Source organism: Herpailurus yagouaroundi, unplaced genomic scaffold (assembly GCF_014898765.1).
Source record: "Herpailurus yagouaroundi ecotype Mexico unplaced genomic scaffold, PumYag 162, whole genome shotgun sequence".
NCBI lineage: Eukaryota > Metazoa > Chordata > Mammalia > Carnivora > Felidae > Herpailurus > Herpailurus yagouaroundi.
The window spans coordinates 8,139,324-8,160,648 of NW_024412403.1; the positions used below are offsets into that span (position 1 = coordinate 8,139,324).

A 21,325-nucleotide genomic window follows, 5' to 3' on the forward strand; every position below is an offset into this window, starting at 1 on the left:
GCAGGGAGGGGGGTGTGTGTGTAGATACTGATGTAATCAACACATGCCAAACCAAATAAAGAGCTTTTTCATCCTATCAACTTCCTGCATCCCCATTTTATATTGGGTCTTAAGGCAAAAGGTTTTAAAAATGAAAGTTTAGATGGGTGTGAACTAAAATTTTCCTAATACAAAAGGCCGTCTGAGACACTCCGGTTTTTAAGCCTATAATAACGTAACAATTAATGAAAGCCGGCCGCTCCTTCCCCTTCCCCTTCCCCATACCAAGGGCCGTAAACCCTGTGGCTGATCACAGTTGAGCTCTTCTCCTTCTATCTATTTTTCTTACAAAATTGTTTCTAAAGCCAGTTAAAAAATTACAGGTAGACTAGGCAATAGTTCAAGTAATTGGTAACTAACTGAGGAAATTATAAATTACACTGCACAGAATAACACCAGAAAAATTCTAGTTTACAAGGTGCCAAAATGGTTAAAAACCTGCTTCAGCAAAGCTACTGGGAAACTCTGATTTCACCACAGGTTAACAGCAGCTTTGTTAATCATCTCCCAGATATTAACAAACTGACATTAATAAACTGTTAACAATTTTCCAGATAATCAAAACTAGTTTGGCACATCTTTTCTAACACATTGTGTACAAAATCCAACGCAGAAATGTTCATCGTTGAGTGCATACTAATCTTACCTTGCCACACTGCCACAGTAATACAACTATACTGGCATTAAACAGCATCAAACTGATATAAACTATACACATGCATAAGAACATGCTTTTAGTTAAATGGCTCCAGAGCTGGAACGGGGCAAGCCTTTAGTATGAAAGGAGACAGGGCTCACATGAAGAGGAAAGGAAGCATAGACACATCCACTCTTCTCCAGAAAAGCTCATTTCATAATTAATTACGGAGCTACAGCTGCGGCTAGAAGCAGATGGCACTCAAGCCAAAGGTCTAAGACACCAGAAAAAGAATGTTTGGAGCCAAAGGGCCAAGGTGATATGAGTAATTCCAAGTGCTATGTTTTTTACTCTATTTACATCCACCAAAAACGCTTTCAAATATTTACAATAAAGCCACACACCTAAAAATTTAAAAGACAATTTAAAGCCACAGAAATAGAGACCTGTCAAATAAAGTAGGCCAAATTCCTGTTAACTGGGTATTAGATCTCACTCTGAGTTTCCTGACATCCATGGCGAAAACAGAAAGACATATAATAATTTACACAAAATTCTAACATATGCATAATTTTACAGTGTCATTATTCCCTCCTTTTCTCCTTTCTTGCTTTAGAGAAGAGTTATTACAGAAACATGATCTCAGCATATATTAAATACAACTTGGAAAAAAGGGAAGTCATCCTACAATTATCTTAATTTTTTGCAGTCCTTGTTAATATAGTTTTTTTCTTTTACACAATTACATTACCTATAAATCATTAACACTCTGGTCTACACAATAATCATCAACATTATAATCACTGGGAATAAAGTTTAGTATATTTAAAAAGGCCACAAAGTAACTTTTCTTCCCTGCTCTATTGCAAGATATGCTATTAAAAGAAATCAGTCATCTTACCTCATTAATATGCTTATATGTTTTGATCAAGTCAACAGAAAGTTTTCTCAGGGGAGCAGTTGCTGGATCACGGAAGGTTTGGGGCATCCGCCTCTGTAACATGACAATATCAGGCATCACCTTAAATAGACAGAAAAGACTAGCACTTTAACTATACTGTACTGGTATAAATCCCCTCTCTTCTGTAACCTGTGTACAGGTATTAAAAAAAAAAAAAAAAGACATCTACATTAGAAGATCATGCATTCTCTCTCAGTTATCTCTTTCGCCTGGATTCCAATGAAGACCACTGGAACAAAGAAGTGAAATTAGAAGATAATGTGCCAGCTGTGGCTTTCGATCCCGTTCCCCAAATTAAAGTGGGATCACAGACACACCCATGAGTCCAGGAGACACACACGCCACTGCCCAAGAGGGCTTCTCCATCATACAAGGAAAAAGTTCTTCCGAATTATTCCTAAAGCCCGATCTGGTTGACAAAAGGCAAAGGCAAAGACAAACCCAACTTTCAGCTTCCTAGGACATGGTGTCAGGACCCGCTGGCACCACAAAGCAAGGCGGCCACAGGGCAAGACTGGAGCCCGGCACTAAGGCCCCCCACACCCTCAACCCTGCCTTCTGACAAACACCTGCCCTGTAAGCAAGGCGGAAACCTGCGTTTGTTTCTTTAACAAAACATGCTCTCCCGGGTAACACGCCCCAGCTTACTGTCCGCATTCCCTCCCCGCCTTAGCACTTAGCACCACCTGACATACTATATTTACGCATTTACTGGTTCTAGTTTTTTCTCCTTCTCCTCCCATTACAAGAAAAACTCCATAAAGTCAGGGATTCCTTTGTTCAGTGGTGTATTATTCCCTTTGCCTAAAACAGCGGTGGGCACATTCAATATGTTTCATAAATACCTGCTGAATAAACCAATGAATCCACAATACCGAAATCTCTACTTACAATTACACTAGGAGGGGACCCCAAGTAAGTTCCAGAGAACACTTTAAAGCTCGTGAAACTCTTTTAAAAACTAATTCCAACCACATTCTATTAACAACCTCCCCACTCGAATCCTAAACGGTGTCCCTTTTATCCTGTAACAGGTAGTCAGAGTTCGGCTGTGAGCTTCCTGCTAGATGGGAGGGGGACCAGAGCAGGGGCATCCTCCGTACATACACCAGGAATGCCTCCACTAGTGTGCCATGATCCTGGACTGTGGTCCCAACAGGGCTTCTTGCCATCAACAGATCCTCAAAACCGATGACGTGCATCAAGGTACCTACAGTCACCATCACCAGCCATTCGCGGATTCCTGTCTAGCTCTTGCAGACAGCGATGCCACAAAATCTAATGACTGAGCCAGATCCCCTGGCACAGCCCCTCTCCAAGGACACTCAGGTCAAGGTGAGGGGCTGAGAGACAGCAAATGCATCATACCAAGGCCTCACCGAAATGTCTGGGGTCTTGGGATAATTAACCACATCAACCCACACCAACAAAACAGAGGGTTGGTCTGTAAGGTGATGGTGGACTTAAGAGTCACCATCCCCTTGGTAAGACAAGATGGGAGCGATCGTGGCAGTTTCCCAGGTGCATTTTCTCTAAAACTAACATTAACATTGGTTTCCTCTGCCTCTATACTCAAACTCTAAAAAGCTATTATCCAGAGAGTAATTTCACTGAATTACTGTAGTAGGCTATTAATTCATTCTCTGTCCTCATGATCTTTCCCTCCTTAAAGTTCGAAATAAAGTTTAAGGGGGTAAAACTCTTTGGTGGTTAGAACTATTTGTCTGCAAAGATGGCAGCAATTAATAAGAAAATCCAAAGTACTTAATTTTTCAAATATATGTTGTTTTATCTTGCTAAATATAAAGAGCAGGTACAGTGAGATGCACAGGATATTCTATTCTTATACTGTTCCTTGGAGATGTAATTTAATCGAGTAACAACACTGGTAATAAGCATGTCAATTATTTTTATGTGAATGAATGCTATAAGCAGTTAAGATAATGAAAAAGGTTTGCCTTAACATATTTCCTTCTTTATTTTTTAAGACCCTGGCAACGTTTTCTCATGCAGGGAATTAACTCGGCAAGACCATCCTTGGAGCACTGGAATGCGGCTAAACCCCACCATGAGATCTTACAGAACCTCAACCAGTGAGGTATTTCGTTACTACTCTAAGAAAAGTTTGGCGGGAGGCGTAGCTGCGGTTAGAAACAAATGAATGACTTAAGTAGTTGACAGTAAAATAAGAGAAGCAAGTACTTGCTCCACGCCCTGTCAGAAGCATACACAGATTTCTGCATCGCTCATGGAATCCTCTCAACGATCTCCTGAGAACGAGCAGTGTTCTTGTCACCAGCTTGCAAGTGGGAAACCGGAGTCTAGGATGTGAAATGCTCAGCCGGAGTTCCGCAGCTCGTAAAGGGCACCTGTGAGATGGGAACTGAGACCGTGCGAAGTCCTGGGCCCTGAACCACACAACACCGGGCCAGGAGCTCCTTCCTGGTCAGGGGAAGGCCTCAATTCTACCCTCTTGGCCGAGTCGCTTTTAGGCTATTTGTAGGGCAACATCACGGAGTTGTGCTTAATAAATATCAATAAAATAAGCATGTGAATTTATTAAAATTAGTTATACACAAAACTGTGACTGGGTTCTTTAAATTTTTAACTTGTCCATATACAATTCCACTGGTGTTTCAAACATGGGACAAACAGAACCAGTGACTCCATCTTTCCAGGAGCAATTATGCTCACTCAAAAACACCAAAATCACACAATCAAGACAACAATTTCAAATGTACAGGACATACAAGAAATTCGACAAGAAGTGATGGTTTTCCCACACTCGACAGGAGTGTGCGCTAGGTGCTTGCATTTTATAAAATATCCCCAACCCCTTCCACAGTTGGCCAACTCTGTCTATGAGGCCAAACTGCCCAGCTAATTCTAAATACCGTGCTTTTCTTATATACTTCTTGCAAAAGAAGTTAGTACTTTGGGAGCATCTGTATATGTAAACCAGAGGTATTCTGCCCACAAACAATCAGCCTTCAGACCAGACTGCATTTCATTGCTTCAAATGGCACCTTGTACAAGCAGGTGCTCAAACTATGTGGAAAGAACAAACCAAGTAACACTCCCTCCACTAACTTTCACGGCGATTTCAGGCTCGGCAGCCAAATCTTCTGTGTTCTGATACCGTGCTGCTTGCTAGAGCACAAACCCAAAATTAGGAAGTGACTTTTCCAAACACTCGGTTACGCATCTATGCTAGACTCAAAGCTGAATCCTGAGCGTTTGACATTTTTTCTCCCTTTCCTGCTTCTTGTCACAAAAGCCAGGAGCACAGAGAGGACCGGAGCGAGCTCCCTTCTTCCCTGGAGCCGGAGAAACCCACACCCCCAGGGCTCATAGCTCCTGGACCCCTCTGGGCAAAGACACAGATCACAAAGCTCAGGAAAGCATAGTGCGCATCTCCTGCTTAAATCAGTTCTGAGAGCTCAAACTGTTTTTTTCCTGAAAAGATTACACAGCGTAAGCTCCAGGACGTTACTTAAAAATTGTCTTCTAGCTTAATAATACCTATTCCATCCATTTTATTTATATTTACCTCATAGTTTCATATAGAATGAAGAACTAGAAACCCACATTCTGCCTTTCTTGCTGTTTTGAGAGCCACTGAAACAGCTGAAAAGCACAGGTAGGGCATACCTTAGTCTAGTCTGAGGACTGTGCAAGGTATGTGAAAATTCTAACAGCACAAAGGGACTCAGCAATCCCAACACGAAGCATACTTTTCTACAATTGCTTTTACTGCGTTTCTCTTGCTTCCTGAATTTACCTTTTGGACAAAACTGTTTAAAAACCTGTATAAAACACACCACTCGCATAACCAGAAATAAAACGTTAAAGTTATTAGTTCATTTCAACTTACTTATATAATAAACCTTAAAAACAAACAAACTAGGATGTTAACAAGAAACAACAGAAATCAAATAATAAAATTATCCAAGTTTACAGCCAGAGGTAAGTTTAGAGCAGTGTAGTCTAAGGTCCCCATCATACATTCAAGGAGCAGACAGAAGGGCCACCTCCTGCAACTACGTGAGTCAAGACTCCGGGCCCATGTCTTAGTACTTGCAGACCATATGCTGCACCAGCCCACAGTTTCAGTGTTTTACGCTTCAGTTATAAGAAAAATCTCTTCTCATCTGCCTGATTAGGTTCAGAAATTTCTGGACTATGGTAGAAATACCTGGCTGAATACTGTTATTTAAAAGACAGCCTTTTTGGGTCGCCCGGCGGGGCTCAGCCTTAAGCGTCCGACTCTTGGTTTCGGCTCAGGCCGTGATCTCACGGTTCGGGAGTTCGAGCCCCACACTGGGCTCTGCACTGACAGTGACACTGACAGCAGAGCCTGCTTGGGATTCTCTCTCACTGCTTCTCCTATTCTCGCTCTCAGAATAAATTTAAAAAAATAAATAAGTAAAAATTTAAAAAGACAGTCTTTTTACATCATATGAATCCTTTAAAAACATTTTGTAACTAAAAAACAGAAATATTAAGTGAATTATTTCTGACTTTAAAATAACCCACAAATAAGATGTCAGTTGTATCTCAAAACAGGTGCTGTGCGGACCGAATTACCTACTACAATTACCTACTACAACTAAAGGACTAGAATTTTTTCTAGCCCTCCATAGATGCCAGGTGTCATACAACAGAAAGGGCACCGTGTCTAAGAAAGAACCTGGGCTGCACCCCCAAGTCTACGGCGTCAACACCTGGAGAAGTCACAGGTGGGAGCTCAGGCCCTTCGGCTGGAAAACAATAAAAACAGGCACCCTGCCTGACAGGCTGCTTTTGAACATGTGAGAAAATGAATGCAAACATACTCTGTTTCTTAAGAGTACAGGTGATTCCTGAACAACGTGGGAGTCAGGAACACTAGCCACGCTCCCTGTGCAGTTGAAAATCCACACATAACTTTTGACTCTCCAAAAATTTAGTCACTGATTAGCCTACTGTCAGCCAGAAGCTCTGCCAATAAACAATTAACACATATTTTGTATATCATGCCCTCTATTCTTACTATGAACAAAGTCAGCTAGAGAATGGAAACCGCTATTAAGAAAATCCTAAGGAAGAGAAAATACATTCACGGTACTGGGCTGTACGTATCAAAAAGATCCACATCTAAGTGGGTCTGCGCAATTCAAGCCCATGTTGTTCAAGGGTCAGCTGCACAATGCAAACGAATCGTTGTGCTCTTACTATTTTTTGGATGTACCACAGAGCTGTCTTCTGGTACACACTCGCCTAGTTTGAACACTCGGACCACACGCTCCAATTCTCAAACACGCAACTTCTCAACTTACTGCGTAAAACAAATTCTTAAGTCTTGCCATAATTCGTCTTAACTATGAATGTTATTCACATGCTATATATATTTTATGAATGTAAAGCCAGCTCAACTGTTGACAAAATTCTTCTTATAACACATACAAGGGTGTCCCCTCATCATGATGTTACTTAACTGGAGCCAGGTGCTCATTAAAACCACATACTATGGAATTAGAAATAAATAATCCAGTGTAAGAAATATATTGAAATATAAGAAATATATTGAAAGGTTCTGATCATCACTTGATATATTAAAAGGCCTAAAAAACAGGGGCAACCCAAATTCCTAAGGGCCTTTTTTTTCAGTGGTCATCACACCCTCCATCTAAGTGGGGAAAGAAACTTTACCACAACTATAGTCAGTACAAAAATTCTCCCCAAATCAAAAATCAATGTAGTGAATGCAGTTAATTCAGGAAATATGCAAAACACACACGTACATACACACACGTATGCATACCAAGAGATTTCTTGCATACCAAGAGATTTCTGCGTTTATTCTGTTATACTGTCCATTTTATAAACAACTGCTGAAATCTCTAGTCTGAATATTAAAATGACCAGTGCGGTTAATTTGCATTACATTTTTCTCTTCTCTATTTTAAGGAGTTTCATATTTATTGCAATGCCTGCGCGCTGAAGTTGTTTATAATGGCATAAAATCCGCTCTGCTTAAGTTTGGAATCTGACCTGTTTTCCTCTAACTTATATTCTTCTCCTTAACCACCTTTCTATAAAAATAAGCTCTCAGTTGCTTTATTTTAACAGACATTCTTTAAAATGAACTTTTCCCCTCCCTATTACAGAAGGAGAGAATGTGGCTATGGTTGGTTTATAAGTGTTTTTTAATCGAGTGGAAGAGAGAGAAAAAAGAAAAAGCTGACAAACTTGAACGCAAACTTCCTGACATCCTATCTCGTCAATCCAGAATCTCGCGTATGGCACGAAAAAGTGAAAACCGTCAAGCCGTTTTTGCCTATTTACCATTCTACCACACTCCCAGCAAATCACTTCTGAAACATCACGCACTTACCTGGTTAGTGAGAGGTTGCTGAATCTGGTCAGAATAAGATAAGGCAGAAACCTGTTGGTCACTTATGTTTGGCTGGCGACGGTCACTGTACTGATGTGAATGGGGCATCTGTCCAGCCATCTGAAGGCCAGCAGCATGGAATGAAAATGACGGTGCGAGCCGAACAGATGAAGGTTTGCATGCTGAAGTCTCTCCTCCTACGAGAAGACAGTAAGTGAGGTTGAAAGGATGTATTTATATCCCAGTGTCCCCATCCTTTGACCTAGCTGACAGTCCTCTCCACAAGGACCTTAGGATTTGGGAGTTTCAGTAATAGTAAAAGTTTTTAAAACCACACACTGCAAACAAATAACTATACTCAACACAACAGTTCTAGATTCAATGGGATAAAATACAGTGACTAAGGTGTCTATAAATCTGTGGTAAGAGAAAATCTTGTCTTTTCATAAACCACTAGGAGTAACAACCCTTAATACTTATTTTCACATAGGAGGTTTCCATCGAGAACTTTGAGTTAAGTAAGTAATCTTTGATTCTCTGAGAAGGGCCTCTCCAGTGGATCAGCTCCAGAGAAACTAACTCAGACGAGATCGGGCGTGTTCAGGGTGCTGTGGCTGTAGACACAGAAACCAATTCAAAGGAACGCCCCTAGGATGCCGCTTCGCACCCACCGGGTGTACGCGATCGATATTCCAGCATCCCCCAAACCAAGTGAAAGATCTGTCCTCAAGGTGCTCACCACCGACACGGGTCATTAACACCTGAGCATACAAATACACAGATACAAATTCACAGGATGCTGGGTTCCTCCAACTCTTCCGACACAGTCCCGAGAGGATCCAGACCCCGCAAGCTCCCCGCGAGTACGAACGGCCAATAATCATCCCACAGGTAAGGCTGGGACCATGGTCATGATTTTCACGGTAGAAATGGAAAATGAACACTTGGTCCATACAAGCATTGGGTAGCTGGCGAATAAAAGTTCATTCTTCCTTGAAAAGAAGACGTTTCTTCTTAAATTTAACCACACTTGTAATCTCAGACGAAAGCCAAAAGGTGAAGCGCCGAACCCTGGCCAACAAACCGAGGGCCCAGAATTCCCGTGCTGGCCTTCCTGAACAAACCAGCTAACTCCAACCAGACGACAGGCCATGTCGTTCAGCACCTGGGTACTTTTCCTCAAGTACTGTTTTTGAGAGAGACCTACAACAGCGCAGGCCCCACGGTAAAGAGCCCGGACGCTCGGCCAGGCTGCTGCACTTTGGAACCTGAGCTCCACGCTCCTCGACCGCGTGGCCTTGCACACCTCATTTCGGCAAACGTGCAAAGGCTGTGGGGACGGTGTGTGAAATACTCGGAACAGCTCTGGCGGCTCATGAACGGCCCACACCGGCCACGATGCCGCCCTGTGCCGTGCGGTAATGGCTGGTGGGAACAGCACCCGTTTGGCGGGGCGAACAGCCTCTTCCTTGACGGTCGCCTAGACTCCCCAAACCGGAGAGAGCAAAGCTCGGCGCCCTCCAAACATAAGTGCCACTTCTCTGCTCCACCAGAGCACACGGCACCGCCTTCCACCCAGTCACCCGGAACCAGAGCTCCTGCAGTCAGAGTTCTCTGCCCCCAGAGACCAGCCTCGGGCAAACAGCTGCCCAATCTGGCTGCCTCCACCTCCCGTAGAACATTCAAATACAGCCCCTCTCTTCATCTCCATGAACCCCTGTCTCACTCAGAGGACTACAACAGATCCCCACGAGTTCTTTTTTGTCTTTATTCTGCCCATTTGCAGCTCTGGATCCCTTCAGTAAAATGCTAGAGTGACTCTTCGAAGCAGCAAACCTCGAGTCCTCTCCCCATTACTGAAACTGGAACATAACCTGCCTTGGCACGGCTCTTAGACCTTAGCTTCTGTCCCCTCCGTTACAGCCTGAGGTCCTTAACTGACCCACAGGGCATGATCAATAAATAGTTGCTGAATAAGTGAAAGGACAATGCCACTATCATGATAGATGGGGTGATTTTCTAAACATTTCATAACTCATACTAAAAAAATACAGTCCATTCAGATACATGGAACAACTCTGTTCAGCTAAAAAACAAAACAAAACTGGGAATTTAGCCTAAGGATATAATCGATGACGTGCACAAAGACACGGAAGAATGTTTATCCTGGTATTGTCCGCAACCATTTAAAAAAAAAAAAAACAAAAAAACACGGAAACCTAAATGTCAAATAATGGGGGGAAAAGGAGGCTTTACATCTACATGACAAAAATACAAAAACCAAACAAACTGGGAAGGAATATAAATAAATTTAAATATATATAAATAGGATTAAGTTCTTTGATATATAAATAGCTCTTATAAACAGTAAAAACACTAAGGCACTGAAAGGCAAGTTACTTAACCACTCTAGGTCTTAGCTTCCCTATCTATGAAACAGAGTATTATTACACTAACCCTATTCCCTTAGGTTTATTATGAAGTTTTCAAAAAATAAGACACAAGAAAGCACAAATAATGGATCTTGGTACTTTACAAAATACTATCTTCTACTTCTACTACCAGTGTCATTATATACTAGGTTTAAACTCACTTATTGTAATATAGCAAAAAAAGGATAAAAATCATTAGTATAGAGCTTAAATAATTATCAATTGAACTTGTTAAAGGGGAGAGGGGAGAAACATGGGCATCATCCCAGAAACCCCCCACATCACTCTCTGACCCCTCTCAATCAATACCCAATTCTCTCTACCCCAAAGTTGCTATCTTGACCTCCAAACCCAGATTAGTTATAACTTGATATAAGTGGGTTTGTTCACGTCATGTTGTGCCTATAAGCTGCAGTCTGGTCACGATCGTTACTTCGTGGTAACCCATCTGTCCTACTTCCGACCGACACTTGGATTATTTCCAGTTCAGAGCTATTATGAACCACGTCATTAGGACGAGTCTTGTTAAGGGTCTTTTGGCACATACAGAGATGCTGTTCTGTTGCTCTTCTAATTGCTGTAGTTTCTAATTTCTGTAGTGTTTTTAATTGCTCCGTTTCTCCCCTGGAAGTTTATCAAAGTCCCTTCTGCTCTGTTCCTTCACTGACACCTGGAACCCTCAGTCTTCCTAATCTCAGCCACTGCTGGAGGTATGTGGTGGCTCTCCACCAACACATGAGCGTGTACAAATTTCCTGGTGGCTACGAGCAGCTTTTCATCTATTTAAGGCCGCTTAAAGATCCACTTAGGTTGCTTTTCCATTTTTCTATCAAGAAAGACTATTCCTGATACATTTCTAAAATTTAAAACATCCTATTTTTAACATATATTAGGTACCAGCCCTTTGTCGGTTATAAGTGGTCTGCATGGTCACTCTCTTAAGGGTGTTTTTTTGATGAGTACAATCTACTAATTTTATCAACTTTTGCTTTAGAATTCGTATTTTTGGTGTCCGTTTAAGAAATGTTCCCTTATAACCAAGTCATCAAGAAATGCTGTTATCTTCTAGCAGGTGAGTTTTCACCATTCACATCCAGATGGGCAGTGCTCTTGGATTTGATTTCTGCGCATGTGTACCGCAGGAATTCGGCTGCATGCCCCCCCCCCCCCCATAATGGACGTTCAACTGACTCAGGACCAATTATTACAAAGACAAACCTTCCCTGCTGCTCTGCAAGGCATGTGTATCATAAATCACATGCCCGTGCATGCTTGGATCCGGTTTTGGATTCTCTACGCTATTCTACTGGATACAGACCTACCTAGATTTCTTTCAACCTTGTGCCAGAACCAGCTTTACAAGTTTTAAAATCCAGTAGAGAATTCTGTACTTCCTCAGCAATGGTTTGCATTATTCGCAGTCCTCTGCATGTCCGTATATGGTTTAGAATTAGCTCCCCAAAATCACAAAACAAATAAACCTATGTTGGCATTGTGGTTGAAACTGCACACCGTCTCTCTTCAACAGTGCTGCTCGACAGAATTTCTGGCCATGATGAATTGATCGGCATCGTGTAACAGGCTGCCACAGCCACTAGCACTTCTGGACGTTTGAACGGTAGTTTTGCCTTCCCATTCCTTATTCTTCCCCCCACCTCATTCTTCTTGCCACTGTCCCTCGAACCCGGCAGGGCTCAGGGAGGGACACAGGTACTTACTTTCCTGTCTTATTCCCAATCTCAGAAAGTAAGCTTTCAACGTATCTCTAGTACTGCGGTTGATGTAGGTTTTGTTTTTCCTTGATGACCGTTAACAAATGAATCAAGTTCCTTTCTAATCATAGTTTGCTAAAACCTTTCCCTCACAAATGGATGCTAAATTTTATTAAATGCTTCTTCTGCATCCATTGAAATGACATGAGTTTTCTGATCCACTGTTAATGTGGTAAAATATACAGATTGATTTTTGAATGTTAAACCGACTATGCATTTCCTGGAACACAATTTGGTCATAATCATCCTTTTGTGATGGACTCACTGATGAAACCATCTTGACTTGGAATTTCCTTTGTGGGTAGTTTAAAAGCTAATAATTACTTGAAAGTTGTATTTCTTTAAGAGGACTATTCAAATTTTGTATTTCCTGGTATGTCTGGTAAATTGTATTTTTCTAAGAGTATGAAGAGTATGTCTCCTTCGTCTACATTTCATATGCACTGGCATCAAGTTTCATTACAGCCTCTAAGCTTTTGTATCAATGTAGGTGTAAATCTAGTGCTATCTCCTTCAACTCAGGACTGGCTAATGAGGCCATCTCCTATCTTCTGAGTTTGCTAATTTTATTAAGTATCCTCTCGTATGTGGGTTTTCTATTTCTGCTCTCGTCTTGTTCTATCAGTTAGCAAGAGAGGTGTATTAAAAATATCCTGGGGCATTTGGGTGGCTCGGTCAGGAACCGTCTGACTCTAGACTTCAGCTCAGGTCATAATCTCACGGTTCATGGGTTCGAGCCCCATGTGGGGTTCTACGCTGACAGGGCGCAGAACCTGCCTGGGATTCTCTCTCCCCCTCTCTCCGCCCTTCCCCTGCTTGTACTCTCTCTCTCAAAATAAATAAACTTAAATAAAAACCTTTTATCATCATAAACAGCCCTTCTTTATTTCCAATAATGCTTCCCTTTTTTAATATGGCCACACCACACTTTCTCATTCTTTGTGTGGTATGCCTTTTGTCCACTTTTCGCTGCCAACTTTCCATTCCCTTACATTTTAGGTTTGTCTCTTGTAAACAGTATGTACCTGGGTTTCATTTATGTATGTACACTTATAACCCTTCTATCTACTCCAACTATTTCATGTTCCTTTCTTACCTTCTGCTGGACTGAGATTTTTATACCTCCCAGACACACAAATTATTTTATTACTTTTTAGAGATCTTTTTTTTTTTAATGTTTATTTTTGAGAGAGAACGAGCACCTGTGTGGGGCTGAGGGAGGGGCGGGGGACAGAAGATCCGAAGCAGGCTCTGTGCTGACAGCAGACAGCCCGATGCGGGGCTAGAACCTATGAACCTTGAGATCACGACCTGAGCTGACGTCAGATACCTAACAGACTGAGCCACCCAGAGCCCCCACTTTTCAGTTATTTTATATGCTACAGTATAGATTACCATCCTTGACTCATCAAACTCTTATTACTCCTTTAATTTGTATACTGTTGTTGCCTCGGGCATGTACACACACACCTACGCACACATACTCACAATCACGAAATATCAACAAATCATCCAGCATGAGTACAATCAGACTCAAGGATACGCTTTGAGGAAGGGATGGACAATTCTGTGACATCCAGATAGCTATGAAAGAAATACAAAGAAACTGACAGCTGCTGCTTGATTATTGTAACTATCCTCCCAAAATATCTGTTTCATTTTCTCAATCTAGATCCCATCAATTAACGGATTAACTGCATGCATTAAATTCACCAAGCACCGAGAGATTAACGTGACACTGTTTGGAGGTGACAATGCCACCCATGATCTAGAACAGTACTTCACAAACATTAATGTGCTTACAAATCGCCTCTGAATCTTGTTAAAAATGCAGGTTCTGATTCAGTACATCTAGGGTAGGGCCTGAGGGTCTACATTTCTAACAGGCCACCAGACGATGCCAAAGCGGCTCCGAACATCATCTAAAAAACAATTGCTTAACTTAATGAAAGAAAGCTATTTCCAACTAATCCAAGTGGCACATAACCCAAACCTCAGCTAGAATTGTGACTATACAATACACCATAGGGCTGGTTTCCCCCCAAGAGATTTGCCTTCCTGGTTAATTATTTGGGGCTTTTTATTATTATTAAAACACTAATACACACTCCTGTACGTAAGGGTGGTATGTTAGGTGACAAAGAATCCAATGTTCTTTTTAAATTTTGCTGTAGGTAATCAAAACATGGACTAACAAGAAATCACTTTATGTTTTTCACTTGTAGTACTTTTTTTTTTTTAGCTACTTACTATACCATCTATCACAACTACTAACAGTCCCAGTGATGGGGCCTCGTAACTATGGTCTGTATATAGGTGTGTTTGCCACATGCTCACTGTCTCCTTTCTGAGTTCAACTGTTATGCGTGCAATGCAGAAAGATACTCAAGTTTCATTTCCTGCCACAAGTATTTAAGTTATCCATTCATTCATTCATTCATTCTTCTCCTATGACAAGATTCCATTCAGGAAGACAAACTAATACGAGAATTCCTTCTTTACCTGATTTTATAATCAGGCCCATCGCCACGGTTTTTAGTCTTTCCAAAGTTTCCCTCTTCTCTTTCTTTTCTTTTATGTTTATTTTTGAAGGAGAAAGAGAAGAGAGAGACAGGACGCACTAGCATGAGAAGGGGAGGGACAGAGAGAAGGAGTCAGAATCCAAAGCAGGCTCCAGTCTCTGAGCTGTCAGCATAGAGCTCGACGCGGGGCTTGAACTCACGAGCTGAGCTGTGAGATCATGACCTGAGCCAAAGTCAGATGCTCAACTGACTGAGCCCCCCAGGCGCCCCTGCATCTTCCCTTTCAAGTCAAATGTTAAAAAGAACAAGGACTCAGTTCATCCTATGATGTTAATAAAGTATTAGGCTGACCTGTAGGAAACTGCTAATCTTAGACCTCCTCTGGCTTACAAAACAGCCATTTCATATGGTTTAACGTGACATCTATCTATACCATACTATATGTAATCCTTGTCCAACTAAACTAAAAATTAGCTTTAATATTTTAGCTCAAGAATGTGTCAAAATACATGCTGTAGTATCAAGTCTTATAATATTTAATTCAAAATTATCTTCATAATCATTATTTGGAGTTCAGTACCAAAATAGTATTTTAAATTGCTGCCAAATAGTGTAAAAGTATGGAAGCTGGAAAAAGTATGCAAGTGGGGTCCTGTGCGCATTTTTATATCCTTCTGAACTATATGGAGCTTTTTTACCATAAGTATGTTTTTGAATTTTCATAAAAATTTTGTTGGTAGTTTACAGGATGGAAGGAAGGGAGGGAGGGAGGGGAAAAAGGAAGAACAACTAGCAGTAGCTTTCTCATTCCACTCCAGTTACGATGTTTCAGCAAACACCTAAACCAGGGACCATAACACTATAGAAATTAGCGGTGATTCTTCAGAGAAGCATTCCATGAACAGATCTGAGAGACTGGGAGATGGCGAGACTCAAACAGGCAGCCGGACACAGAGAGCACACATCAAAGAGAAAAGCCTAGGAGAAGACCCTCGGCAAAGAAAAAAGCCATTTATTTATCTCGGATGTGAGACCCACAAGTAACTCCACCTGTAGCTAGCTTGAATTTCTTTTGTTGTTAATACGTTGATAGGGGACCATCCTTGTGACATCTTAAACCACATTTGATTTTAAAGAGAAAGTACGGTATTAAAGACCAAAAATAAATGAAAATAATCCAAGCTAATTAAAACTATAACATCCACAAAATGTGGAAACTCTTAGGAGGCCAAGCTTCTGAGACAGACTCCCCTGAGAAAGGAGGGGAGGGCAACCAAGATTATGTAGGAAAATGTGCCAAGATCACTTGCAACAAGGCACACCCATAACAAAGGAGAAGAATGTTAAAGGAATAGCTGACTGCACTTAAGTGATGGCTACAAACACAGGTCTGTGATGAAGAGGGTAACTGGATAGGAGTCCATGAAAAAAGTTTTATTCATCAAGGTATCATCAGTACCAAGAACAGTGCCTGCCACGTGGCCTGCATTCAACAAATATTTGTTCAGTGAAATAATGAACTGAATCTATCAGGAATATTTAGAATATGAAGAAATGGTTGAGAAGGGAGAGAGCTGAAGGGAGTAAGGATGGAAGAAGTATTTTTAAAATGAGGGGCTCATGAGTCAGAAATAAAGAATAGTCTAATCACCGCACAGGCTAGAGCTGTTGCTCGACAATTTCTCTTACTCGTTTTTATATCCTGAGCACATAGCACACTGCATGGCTCCACGGGTGTTAAAGAAATACATATTAAAGTAAAACTATGAAAATAAGATACAGTCAAACTACATTAGGGCTCCGTAAATTATCTAATGATAAGGACAAATAGATTTTTTATTCCCTTCTAGTTAGTGGACAGTATATGTCATGACAAAATGAGTGTACATACATAACGTGTACACACACACACACACTTACTTGCTTTAACCTACAAGCCAAAATAGCATATTCAGTTGTCTACAAACACAACAAATTTGCTCATGTAAGATCCAAATAAATGTTGAAATTTTTCAGTCTGAAACTTTAATTCAATTGTGAAGAATAACTGTGGGATAGGGATAAAAACACGTACTTTTAAAAGCCTATCACATCAATGCCTCGTAACTGACCTACCTCACGCACCATGAGCAAAACTGGGCAGTTGCACAAAAGCACTGTTTTCAGACCCAAGACGACAGGCCGTGCAGATCTGTGATCCCTGAGAAAAATGAAACAAACCTGGGGGGCCCCACAATCACTCTGGCTTTCTATCTGGAGACAATTTCCACAGTCTAGTGTGGGGAGAGGGGGCCCAAACACAACAGAGGGGTCTTGCTGAGTGGGGAGGATGGAGATGGGAGGTCCAGGCTGGAACTGGTAAGGCAGGCCACAGAAAGGAGGGAGGTCTGCACAGAAGGAGCTCCATTACCCTACACCTAGAAATCCCCTTGATTCTTTGGCCAAATACTAAGCTGCCCAAGTGCTGGGTACAGGTCCCTGCGGGAGGCGAGGCAAAAAGCATGCGCCAGGAGCCAGGAGCTGAACAGCTATTAGAACTCGCACAGCACCAGGAAACGTAAGTGCTCCAATCGGCTAGGGTGGAGAAACCCAAAAACACCATGGACATTCAAAGCAGACTTCCCCCACAAAAAACGTCCAAGCTTCAGCAGTAGAGCCATCCTGGCTGCCTTCTGCCTGTCCCAACAGACACTGAAACATACCTTCAAGAATGAAGACAGTGTGCAGCCTGCCAGGCCAAAATTCAACACCTTTCAAAGGACAACAAAACCCAGAAGCTCAACTACCTAGTATTTCTAATGCCTGTATCCAATCAAAAATCACTAGATAGAGGGCGTCTGGCTGGCTCAGTCAGTAGAGCATGCGACTCTTAATCTGAGTTGTGAGGTCAAACCCCATGTTGGGCATGGAACCTACTTAAAAAAATTAAAATCACTAGGCACACAAAGAAGCAGAAAAAGGAGGCCTGCTTCAGGAGGAAAACAAATCCACCTATAGATCCAGAAATGACAGAAATAATGAAATTGGCAGAGGAAAAAACAGGCATCCAAAGGTTTCAAAATAGAAGGAAAATGTAGACAAAATAAGAAAAAACAGCAAATCTTCTAAGTTTATTTATTTAAACAATCTCTACACCCAAGACGGGGCTCCAACTCACGACCCAGAGATCAATAGCTGCACGCTCCTCTGAGCCAGCCAAGTGCCCCCAAACAGCAAAACTGAATAAAGAGAAAACTATAAAAAGGAATCAAATGGTAATTCTAGAAATAATAATTGAAATGGGGATGCCTGGTTGGCTCAGTTGGTAGAATGTGCAACTTTTGATCTCAATGTCATGAGTTCAAGCCCTACGCTGGGTGCACAGATTACTTACAGAATGAAAAACTATGAAAAATTCACTGGATGGATCAAACAGCAGATTAAACACTGCAGAAGATCAGTGAATGTAAAAACGATGCAACAGAAATTAACCTAACTGAAAACAAGTACAAAATACAATGGAAAAAATAATCATAAATGAGACAAGCATCTAAAACCTTCACAACAAAATCAAGCAAACATTCCTATCTAGAGGAAGTATTAAAAGAAAAGAGAAAAATTGGGGAATGAAAATTTATGAAGAAATAACAGTTGAAAATTTTCCCAAATTCAATGAAAAGTATCAACCCACAGATCCAAAATCAATCAACCCAAGCAGTATAAAAATACACAGGAGCATCTGAGTGGCTCAGTCAGTTGAGTGCCTGACTCTTGATTTCGGCTCAAGTTATGATCCCAGAGTCGTGGGATCAAGCCCTGGGTCAGGTTCTGCACTGAGCACGGAGCCTGCTTGGGAGTCTCTGTCTCTGTCTCTCTCTCTGCCCCTCACCCTGCTCACATGTGTGAGCACCCTCTCTCTTAAAAAAAAAAAAAAAAAAAGCACGTGCACACACCCACACAAAGGCACTCAATTGTTAAAAGCACTGATGAAGAAAAAACCATAAAAGCAGTCAGAATGGGGGGAAAATACACATTCACATACAGAACCACTGACTTCTCATCAGAAACCATGCACACCAGAAAAAAAAAAAAACAAAAAACAAAGCAACATCTTAAAATGATAAAAGAAGGGGCGCCTGGGTGGCTCAGTCAGTTAAGCGCTGGACTTCGGGTCAGGTCATGATCTCACCGTTATTGAGTTCGAGCCCTGCACAGGGCCCTGTGCTGACAGCTCAGAGCCTGGAGCTGCTTCCAATTCTGTGTCTCCCTCTCCTTCTCCCTCTCCCTCTCTCTCTCTCTCTCTCTCTCTGCCCCTTCCCAGTTCATGATCTCGATCAATCTCTCTCTCTCTCTCTCTCTCTCTCTCTCTCAGAAATAAATATACAGTAAAAAAAAAATTTTTAATTAAAATGATAAAAGAAAAAAACCTTTAACCTACAATTCTGTATCCACCAAAACAAGCCTTCGAAAGGCGGGCAAAACTCTTCCACAGACAAATGAAAATAAAAAAAGTCTTCAGTAGCAGACTTGGCACTCCAAAAATGTCCACAGTTCACAGAAGGAAAATGACACTAGACAGAAACGGAGATCCACACTAAGGAATAAAGACCAACAGAAACGGCAGATACGTAGACAAATAGTAGAGATATTTCTTGTCGGTAGTGTTAAGAGAGAACTCATTGTTTACAGCAAAAATAACAACAAACTGTAGAGTTTACATCATTTACAAAAGTCATGCAGATGACAACCACAGCACCAGGTATAGGACAGACAAAAGGCAAATACACCACCGTGTAAGTTAAGGGTGCACGTGCTAAGCTCGCAAGCAACCACTAAGACGGACCAGATGGACAGACAGACAACTGGAACACACAAAATCTTACTTAACTCTACACTAAACGGGTCTTAACCCTTTCAATTACAGAAGGCAAATTACATTATTGCAGCAGAAATAAGAAGTCAAGAACTTATTTTTAGGAATAGCATCTGGAACACACACAAAAAAGATGAAAATAGCCACCCGAAATATAGCTGCTGGATTCCATAAATTATTACACCATACAAGGTATAACATGTAATATGTTTATATTTATATGGCCCCCATATTCTAAAATTATAAAACATTTTTAAGTGGTAAAAATAAAGTAGCAGATAATACCTCCTGGTATTTTATGGGTTATCAGTAATCATGAAAATTCCAGGTAGAGAAAGCAGTATTTTTTTTCTTACAGTACCCAGAATATAAAAATGTTTCATCAGTAATCAGCCCATTTAAATAAAAGTTTTCCCCGCTTTGTCAGAAACAAGGTGTTAAGTAACCTTTGATCCTTTAATTTCTAGAAATAAGGTGGGGGAGGGGTCTTGAAACAAAAAACAGGTAGACAAAGATACAGTGTCTCTAGACATAAACTTAACAGGTGAGATTAACCTCTTAAGAAATCAAGTCCAACCTCTTGGAGAAAATAAAGATCTGTGACTGTGTAACTCAACCTGGTGGCTGGTTGGTGGCCGGTGGTGTGATCGGAAGCCCAAGGTCTACCTCCTAGTGCAACGGGACTGAGACGTAAACCCCACCAGGACGTCCCCCTTCGTCCAGCTTTGTTCACTGCTGAATCCCCGGGACTTAGAACAGTGCTCAGCACACAGAAGCAGCTCCAGAAGGAAGTGCTGCCCAAGTGACTAAACGAGCAGTTGAACATAAAGAGCACAGACAGTCATAAACATAAATGTGCACCCGCCGTTTGTAAAGTGAATCTGCCACTAGAAGATTTAGAAATCCCAGAACAAGATGGAAGGTTATTAATACGCTGCAATATATTAAACATAGAAGTTGCAGAATTTTAGGTACGACTACCTGATACATGATTTTAAATAACTGTGACGAAACTTTTGGAAAACTGAAAACAGATACTTTACCAGAAAAAACATATGTGAAAGAATGTATTTAACACAACAACTGAAGTATCGGTCGCTTGTACAAAGTGTTCACAAACATGCTGTTGAGGCAAATGCCCAAAAAAAGTTTATCTTCATGACTGCAGTCACATGATCCTTGCTGCCTTATAATTGTCTTAAATTTACAAATACTGTAACTACCCCCCCCCCACACACACCCCAATCCTTTGGGAGAACATAAAAAGTGAATTTGTTTCTAACCGAAGTTTAATTTTAGATGTTTCACTGGACAGCCTTGCAGAGGGGCAGAAAAAGATGCCTCCTGGACTAGCAGAATCCAGGTAACAGCACAAGGGAAGAGCTAATGAGCCAGGACCCGCTGAGGCAGCCTTTTCAGGAAATATCAGTGCCATCACACCAAACCCGTGTGTTGGTCACATGTACAAGAGCTGAATTACGGGAGTTTCTTTCCAGCCAAGGATTAAAATAAAATAACATCATCGGGGCGCCTGGGTGGCTCAGCTGGTTGAGTGTCTGACTGTGGCTCCGGTCACGATCTCCCAGTTCGTGGGTTCCAGCCCCACGTCTGGCTCTGTGCTGACAGCTCGGAGCCTGGAGCCTGTTTCCGATTCTGTGTCTCCCTCTCTCTCTGCCCCTCCCCTGCTCATGCTCTGTCTCTCTCTCTCCCTCAAAAATAAACATTTAAAAAATA

General features: G+C 41.5%; 1 protein-coding gene across 2 annotated transcripts in view; it reads right to left on the bottom strand.

Moving 5' to 3' along the window:
* DYRK1A (dual specificity tyrosine phosphorylation regulated kinase 1A) overlaps nt 1–21,325 on the bottom strand; it is a 155,945-nt gene that overhangs the window by 33,037 nt on the left and 101,583 nt on the right. Inside the window, exons 3-4 of one of the 2 annotated variants that reach the window (XM_040483927.1) lie at nt 8,014–8,210; nt 1,578–1,697 (exon numbers count right to left, since the gene is read on the bottom strand). In XM_040483927.1, coding sequence (XP_040339861.1) covers nt 1,578–1,697; nt 8,014–8,210 — 317 coding nt within the window. The remainder of the gene's footprint in view (nt 1–1,577; nt 1,698–8,013; nt 8,211–21,325) is intronic. The other variant, XM_040483928.1, reaches the window with a different exon arrangement.